The sequence below is a fragment of the Euphorbia lathyris genome, chromosome 5 (genome assembly GCF_963576675.1).
Source record: "Euphorbia lathyris chromosome 5, ddEupLath1.1, whole genome shotgun sequence".
Classification (NCBI taxonomy): domain Eukaryota; kingdom Viridiplantae; phylum Streptophyta; class Magnoliopsida; order Malpighiales; family Euphorbiaceae; genus Euphorbia; species Euphorbia lathyris.
Window position 1 is genome coordinate 79,731,010 of NC_088914.1, and position 9,027 is coordinate 79,740,036.

General features: G+C 32.1%; 1 protein-coding gene across 6 annotated transcripts; it reads left to right on the forward strand.

The window, feature by feature from the left end:
- Positions 1 to 1,898: 1,898 nt before the first annotated feature.
- LOC136231109 (mitotic-spindle organizing protein 1A-like) lies at positions 1,899 to 8,768 on the forward strand. 6 transcript variants are annotated; one of them, XM_066020389.1, is made up of 3 exons: positions 1,899 to 2,047; positions 2,527 to 2,746; positions 8,750 to 8,768. In XM_066020389.1, the coding sequence occupies exon 2, from the start codon at positions 2,533 to 2,535 to the stop codon at positions 2,740 to 2,742; it is 210 nt and encodes a 69-aa protein (XP_065876461.1). In that variant the 5' UTR covers positions 1,899 to 2,047; positions 2,527 to 2,532; the 3' UTR covers positions 2,743 to 2,746; positions 8,750 to 8,768. The 6 variants fall into 6 exon arrangements, with proteins under 6 accessions (XP_065876461.1, XP_065876460.1, XP_065876463.1 ...); XM_066020388.1 differs by lacking the exon at positions 8,750 to 8,768 and adding an exon at positions 6,912 to 7,204; XM_066020391.1 differs by lacking the exon at positions 8,750 to 8,768 and adding an exon at positions 5,956 to 5,971.
- The last annotated feature ends 259 nt before the right edge of the window (positions 8,769 to 9,027 follow it).

Below are 9,027 nucleotides of genomic sequence, written 5' to 3' on the forward strand. Positions count from 1 at the left end.
TATTTGCTTGTGAAGTTAGCTTTAATTTTTTCGTCTGCGACTGCTTCAGTGGAAAGAGTATTTTTGGCTATGAATTTGGTGAAAACTTCACTACGAATCGTTTAGGAGATGAATTTGTAAATGATTGTTTAGTTACATATATTGATTGAGAAGTATTTGAAAACATCGATAATGAAAAAATTGTCAACATATGAAGATTTGAAAAAGCGTAGATAGCAATTATGAAAGATATTATTTTATGTAATTGATTTTGAAATATTGTAATTGAAATTATTTATTTATATTGTTCTTAATTTTTTTTACACCGCATATATAATTTGTTCCCACTATCTACAAATCCCGGATCCGTCTCTGACCTTTAAATATAAATTATGCCTAAAATATTTACAATATTGTTAACATAATTCTAAACAAAACTATCAGAATATCAATAACTAAGTCTGTCACAAAAAAATGATTAAAATATTTATTGTGTTATTAATATGATTACAAACAATCAGTTAAAATGTATGAAATTGTATCTATTTATCGATAAATTTATTTGAAATATACGATACGATAATTAGATAACTCTCAACTAATAGTATGTTCAAATCTTTAGTAAGATATGGGTAAAAATGATTTTGAATTTACACAATATTATATATGTTTAGGGTTAAGGTGCAAAAATATCCCCAACGTTTTGAGCCAGGAGCAATTTTACCCCTAACGTTTAAAATGGTGCAATTTTACCCCTATCGTTGGAAGCCATGTGCAATTTTACCCCAACGTTGATAATTTGGTTCAATTTCAGAAATATTTCATCAAACTGTCTTCTCGGTCATGAATTTTATCATTTACACTTCACATGTGCGTTATTTTATCAGTAACAAATCGCAAGCATATGTTGGGATGTGAAAAAAAATAAAAAAATATACTGTCTTTTTATATAAATTGGACAAAAAAAATTCAAATAATTCACCGAATTTATAAATATTAATCTCCAATTCTATTATTAAATTATAAAAAAATATGAAATCTTTTTTTTAAACGAATTGTTATACAATTGGTGCAGAATAAGAAACAAAAAATATCTGTGTTTTATAATAGTGTCTGAAATTGACCCAATTTATCAACGTTAGGGGTAAAATTGCTCATGGCTTCCAACGTTAGCGGTAAAATTGCACCATTTTAGACGTTAGGGGTAAAATTGCTCCTGGCCCAAAACGTTAGGGGTATTTTTGCATCTTAACCCTGTATGTTTACTTGCAAATTTGTACCTTATCCCCCACAATAAAAAAAAGGGTTAAGGTGCAAAAATACCCCTAACGTTTGGATTAGGAGCAATTTTACCCTTAACGTCTAAAATTGTGCAATTTTACCCCTAACGTTGGAAGCCAATAGCAATTTTACCCTTAACGTTGATAAATTGGATCAATTTCAGACACTATTACAAAACACAGATATTTTTATTCATTATTCTGCACTAATTGCATAATAATTCGTTCTAAAAAAAGGATTTCATGTTTTTTATAATTTAATAATAGAATTTGAGATTAATATTTATAAATTCGGTGGATTTTTTAATTTTTTTTGTCTAATCCGTACAAAAAGTCAGTATATTTTTTTCCACATCCCAATGAATGTTTGTGATTTGTTACTGATAAAATGACACACATATGAAGTGTAGATAACAAGATTCATGACCGAGAAGACAGTTTGATGAATTATTTCTCAAATTGACCCAATTTATTAACGTTAGGGGTAAAATTGCTCTTGGCTTCCAACATTAGGGATAAAATTGCACCATTTTAGATGTTAGGGGTAAAATTGCTCCTGACCCAAAATGTTAGGGGTATTTTTGCACCTTAACCCTTAAAAAAAAGTTTCTTTACTTTCTCGAAACGGCTTAGTTTTACAGGAACCCGATAAAGAGGTCGTCTCTCCATGTTCTTTTCTCTATCCTCACTATTCGCTTTCCCTTCCCATTCATCGACGCCGGACTGGTCTCATCGTGCATCTTCCCCAGCAGTGACATACTTTCCACGACTTTTCGATAATTGTTGCAGTAAGTGCCACTACCTGCTCATTGATTTCTTATGAATTCACATTATGATTCCGTGACTGTTTGACTTGTGAGAAAATACGGAACAAAATTGAATCTCCGTGTGTTTTGATGAACCTATTCGTTTAGTAGATTCATCAAATACGAGTGAGTCCTTTTCTTTTAATCGTTACATTTCTCTTTTGAAATTGATTTTTTGTGAATATATTGCCATAGCTGAAACAAAAATTAACGTATCCCTAATTTAAAATTTCATCTGTTAGCTCGTTTCGGTATCTTGAATTGTGAAATCCTTGAACTGAAATATACGTTTTTGTTTTATAAACATCAATTCTACATATACATGTTTTTCACTTTCTTAAGAAAATTGAATTGGGCCATCAGATGGTGAGGCGAGTTTTAGATTCCTCCGCAGAAAATGTTTCCTCACGTTCGTTCAAAGTCTGATAAGTACACTGTTTTCCTTTTCATGATTTGTGTAGCTTGACATGGATAACGAAGCTGCAAGGACTGCTCGAGAATCTCTGGATTTGGCTTTTCACATGTCGAATATTCTTGAAACAGGGCTTGATCGACACACACTCTCTGTGCTTATTGCGCTATGTGACATGGGTCTAAACCCAGAGGCATTAGCGGCTGTTGTGAAAGAAGTGCAAAGAGAAATTACATCCTCTCCTCCACCGAATCCTGAAGTTTAATCATGTAATTTCTCTTCATTCCGACTTTACATAGTTTAAGTTTTATCCGTCAATTTCATTTCATGAGATCATTGTCCAATTTAGTGCAAATGATTCCATGGAAAATGTAAATGCTGCCATTTTGTGTGATGAAACAGTGGATTGTGGAAGAATGTGAAATCAGAGTCTTAAACAGTCAAATTTGCATATGCCACCTAATCAATATTACAGTGGTTGGAGCTTTCCATGTTATCTTTTAGTTGATTAAGGTCTCTAAATTAGACCACCTACAAACCTGAAAGGTGGGTTTCATACCTACTACCTTCCAGAAACCCAAACTTATCAAATAAAAAAAAGAGAGACAAGGTTAGAGTTTTTGGGGTTGCTTGCAGGGTGAGCAGACTGATACCACTATCTGTCTCTGGCCCGGTATATGTAATAGAGAGAAAACCTCTTACTTTCCCGCTCTCACGGGGAGATTTATGTGTATTTCCTGCTGCTATCAGGGTGGATTTTTGTGGAGAAGGGGGATCCCCATACCATTGCCACCCCTAGCAGCTAACTTCATCTGAACTCAAGGTCTGGTGTGACCTAAATGGAATGAGGTCATTTCTTTTTTTATAATAGCTGAATTCTTGACTCCTATTCCACCGCCTGTTGTATAGAGCTTTTTACTATCGGATTCACACCTGTGTCAAAGGCCAGTTTACTTAAGTGTAAATGAGGCATTTCGCAATCTTTCAGCCCTATAATCCCTCAGAGGGAAAGGTGGGGTAGCCTTCGATCGAAAGGTCAGTTCCGGTTGCTTTTGTGCGGCTTTCTATTTCATATTCACCAAGAAAGATCCTTCTTTGCCAAGAAGTTAGTAACTTTGTTTTCCAGATAGTATCAATCTGATCTGTTTTCATTTCAAGCTCCCAATCATCCTGTACTCCAAAAACACAGAGGTGAGTCGGGATCCACCCAGCCAAGGTGCTAATGTAAAGTGATTTTCTCAAATGTGGGAATAGCCTGCGGTACCTAATTCCCATCAAATACAGAAATATCCGATTCCGCACATTCTCCCTCTTTCTCATATCCTCACTGCTGTCGGATAGCTAGTAATTAGTTCCCCAGAATTACACATATCAGGCTTCAATTTATCTGCTTTCTGTAATGAAAGCCCTATGAGGAAGAGCATTAATGAATGCTGGGCTTGGAAATATTCATGTAGACTCTCCAATATTTCAATTGAGTGCTTCACTCTCAATCATTTCCTCCACCTGTTGTCACATTTGTTCCTAAATCTCTTGCTATAAAACGGCCAAATGTAATTTTCATGGCAACAAATAACTACTATTATGTGATATACCCTGTTCAGATGTTCCCCTAGATTATGCTCTGCGGAATTCTGCCCAATCTGATCATCCGAAACGGCTAGCTTGGTGTCATACTAACATGTTGGATGAATTACTTATTGATGATTCTATTTTGCAATGGATCATTAGGTTCTTCATCTTCATCACTTGACTGTTAAAACCGCAGAAAACTTTGCAAATTCACCAAATAAAGATATGCTCAATGTTTGTCTATTTTACCCCAATAAGTAGGAATAGAAGCAGTATAGTTTACTAGCAAGTTAAGTTTTAAAAATTGAGTGAGTTGTGGAATTGAAATACTTACCTCTTTCAAAGGGGTATTGAGAAGAAAGTGGAAGAAATTAGAAAATGTTCATTCCTCTATAGGATGAATGATATATTCTATCCCAATGCACTCCAAAACCAGATCATGGCCTAATTCAGATCCAGTGTGCAAGAGATGGAATACACCATGTACCCATATCAACCCTCCCTTTGATTTGATTTAAATTTTTTTATTGATTCCTATGTACTTATATATGTATATATGAAAGTTAACGGTACTATGATTTGGGAAAAAAATCTGCTGTCCCTTATTATCTGTCCCCTTCTCTGTACTCCATTTATTCTTTGACATGTGTCAAGTTAAATCCTAATGAGCTTTAAAAAGGTTTAACGTTTGCTTAAATTAACTCTATTAACATAACTCTGGTTAACTTCAAAGTATCCCTCTTATTCACGTAATCCTCTGCAACAGAAAACCAAGTTTAACGATTTTTTGTTTTCCTGTCTCGGTCTCTGATCATCGGTTCTCTATCATTGAGTTTCTCTTCCGATCATCAACCTCATCCAGCTTCTTTCTCATCCAACCTTTTCAAATATAAAAATCTCTCTTCCAATAATTGGTATTTCTCTTCTAATTTTCTTTTTCTTCAGATCATCAAACACTCCAATTTCATCATCTGTTCATTCTAATTTCACATAGTCAAAACCCAATTAGGGTGAAACAGCAAGATTGGATGGTTAAGCTAGAATTATTTTGAAGGTTGAAGGGCAATTCAAAGTTAATCAGCAGATTTTCTATCAGTTAAGAGGACTGATAAAGACAAATCTGGCATTCATGGAAGGTGGTAGTTATGTACCATTAAATTTAAGCAGCCAGGCGGTAGATACTTTAGAAGGAAAATAGTGTACTGTTAATTGCACAAACTTTGTTAACTTTGCAAAATTTCACTAATATAAACACTTGTGGTTAAATAATTTTTAAAAATCCACATGCTGTGGATGATGCATAAAGCAATTTGAAATTGCCAAAGATTATAGCAGCAATTGATATTTTTTTTTTCTCTTTTTGATAGAAGCAGCAATGGATATGGAAATTAGTAATGAAATCACACAGATACCTATAGTCTATTGATTGCATTATACATGTAAAGTAAGATATAAAATATTCTGCAGTGATAAGGATTATAAATATTAGTGATAATAAGAGTTAGATAACACAATGATTTGAAGCATGTAATAGAAGATTACTATTATACTTTTATCCAATTTCATATACATCTATAAAGCCCAAAATAAAAGTACAGGGCCAGTTGAAGAAATTTAGTCAACTACATGGGCAAATTATACCTTTTTTCCATTTAAGGACTAGTTAGATATATGCATTTGCATCAATTACTGTGGTTTGTAAGACTTGTAAATTATCAATGCAAGTTCATTTATTTTTGGTGGTGATTCTTTGTTTTTTTTCTGTATGTTATATTAGACAACTTATATAGTTATGGTAATCTGAGGTGCTATTATACTTATGTTATATTTGTTTTTGGATAATGACAATATCCCTTGTAACTTCTTGTACCTTACTGACAATAAACGACACTTTACCGGTAGGTAGAAACGAGACCCATTTCTGTACTTGTCAATCAGGTCATTTGCCTTCTTTGCATCTTCTTCAAGTGTTTGAAGGGCAAACAGATCAACTTGAGAATCATTCAATTCTTTAAGTTGCAATTCCTAACACAGGTTCAATGTCAAATACATGTTTTGACAGAACCTTGAAACTTTCCTTCTCAATTAGAATATCTTTTGTAGTGTGAGCTAATTTTATTTTATCATTCTAGTTAATATTTTAGAATGAACTGTTTGGTTTAGAGTTCCTGCCGTTGAACATTTACTTCGCTTGTGCAATCAAAGGCCATGAGAAATTTTGAGAAGGCATAGAGTTAAATGTTGAAGGGTTAAATATTTTAATTTTTATATGAGGTTAGCAATAGCAAAGATGCTAACTTATATACTCTGAGATATATAATATTAATAGCAATATGGCATTTTAAGTTTCACACGAGATTATTCAATAGCAAGCATGTAATAAATTAGCAAAAGACAATGAGTCTGTATGTCCACATACACCTAATTGGTTCCATTTTTTTCCATGTTTCATTGGTGTGATCATCTTGACTTGTGTAATGTTTGGAAAATTTGATAAGTTTCCTTCTTTTATATCACTTGTATAAGCTTGTAAGTCTCGGTTTAGACCTTGAAAAAAAACAAAATTAGTTCAAACATGTATATTAAATGAATATTAAACATAGATAACATCTATTCCACAGAACATTATTGAAACTTTCTTTATGTATCATACGTCCAATTATGTAGAATACATGTATATTGAGCAATCAAACAAGGGCCAAATTTTGTGAAAAATTAATTACATGGGTCTAGATGTATCACATTTGAAGTAGAGAGGTCCAAATGAAAAATTATGACAAGTAATATACAAAACTAAGGTAGTGAGACTAAAAATTTGTGAACACTTTTAAGTGCCTAACACATCGATTATATTTCTTGAAGGAGGTTGAAGCAATGAAATATCTAGTGAAGAAGAATCCACCAAATTGGAAGATACTGATCTACTACCTAAACTTATAAAACTATGACAGCCTTTCTCAAGTTTGATGCCTCGTCTGTAGCTTTAATCATTCCGGTGAGGATGTTAAGTCTATTCAAAGCACCAATTCGCAACACATAGATTGTTTACCTGTTATAAGGAAGGATATCCATTAAAAGCATTAGTCAAGTACACTATTTAAAGATAAAAGAAACCAAACAGCTTGAGCATTACTCAACTATAGTCACTATTACTTTACAAATAACTGGTACAGAAATCAACACAGCTTAATATGATGCAACTTAATTAATACAGTTTTTTCCATTGAGTTTAGTTAAAAATGTGTTTATATGATATAGGAATGCCACAGATGAAGGTAAGAAAGCTATTGACTACAAATTTGAGAAGATACAAGAGTTGGTAAATAAAGAGTCTATAATACATGGTAGTTCAGGATATCAATGGAGTTACTTACTGGGGTATGCAGTTGCAGAAAGATCCTTTAAACTCCCTAATCCTATTTATTACATTGCTTTAATATTGTCCGAACATCAGTTTTTTAACTTTTATAGAAAATATTATGAAAGCAGATTTAATATATTAAAACCAATTAATGGTGGGAGGAGAAAAGCAATGATCAGAAGAAAGAGGTAGATTTCCCAAAAATTAGAAGACAGAAAAGCTAAAGATGAAGGTTGATTTCTCAAGGTGGATTTCCAGAAAGAGAGAAATGGAAAGAGAAAGTCAGTTAACTATTTAACAGAGTTATAATTCACATAGTTAACTAAAGTTAAGAGAGTTTAAAAAGTGGATTGATGACTGGGATTTACTTGACACATGTTAAAAAATAAATGGGGTACAGAAAAGGGGACAGATAATAAGGGACAACAGATTTTTTTCCTATGATTTGGACTCATTAATTGATCGTTATATGCTCCATGACATGGAAATCACCATTTACATTGACGAGCAGAGAAATCGAAAAAACTATAAAAAAAAAACTCTAGCAACTTGCCTTTTCTTTTTTTAATGAATATAATGAAGGCATTCTTTTCTGGGAAAAGAATGAGAATGAAACCAATCAACACCTTGTAAGAAAAAAAAAATATTCAAGAGAAACAAATAAATAAAATCATATTCAATTTGAATTGAATTGCTCAACCATTTTTTTTAATCATTAGTATAAAAATCTATCGAGTGAATAAATATATTTGAAAACAACTTTTTCTTCAGAAAATTCATATTGAAACTTCTTCCCATTAGACTATATCCTCTTACAAAACAAACAAATCTATACTATATATAATTACGGAAGCAGAGAGAAATGAGAAGAAGTGTTTTAGAGGTCTTTTTGATGAGTTGTCAACGTAGTAAAAAATCAGATTAAAATATTTAATTAATTAAAAATAACAAATTTATATTTATAATATATTAAATAATTACTAGTCTATTAATTAAAATAATAAAAGAAAGCAAGAGTTACGGGAATATGAAAAAACACAAAGCAAAGGAAATCCAAAAGTCACAAATAAACTTCTATATAAAGCATGATAGATAGTATTCCACCATTATATTCATTGGTCACGATAGATAGTATTATATTTCTGAAGGTAAATATTCGATTTTTTTCATATGTTGTAGTTATTTTGTTCTCAATTATGTTGTTGTTTTATTTTTATTAAACAATAGTTGTTATAGTTTCATCTTTCAGATTCATTTCTGTTGTTACCCAGATTCTATACCTCTCGCTATCTTATCCATGTTTTCTTTTTTATTTGTCTTTTTTTTTCCAAACTGATAGCTTCAATTGAAGAAATCCGACAGAAATAGAAGATGTATGAACAACTAAAACCAGAAAACACAAAAGTGTCAAAAATTACGAGAAATTCTTATATTTCTCAAGGTAATTATTCAATTTTTTTCATATGTTGTAGTTATTTTTGTTCTCAATTGTGTTGTTGTTTTCTTTTTATTAAACAATAGTTGTTATAGTTTCATTTTTCAGAGATGAAATTCCATTTCTGCCGTTACCCAGGTTCCATACCTCTCGCTACCTTATTCATGTTTTCTTTTTTTATT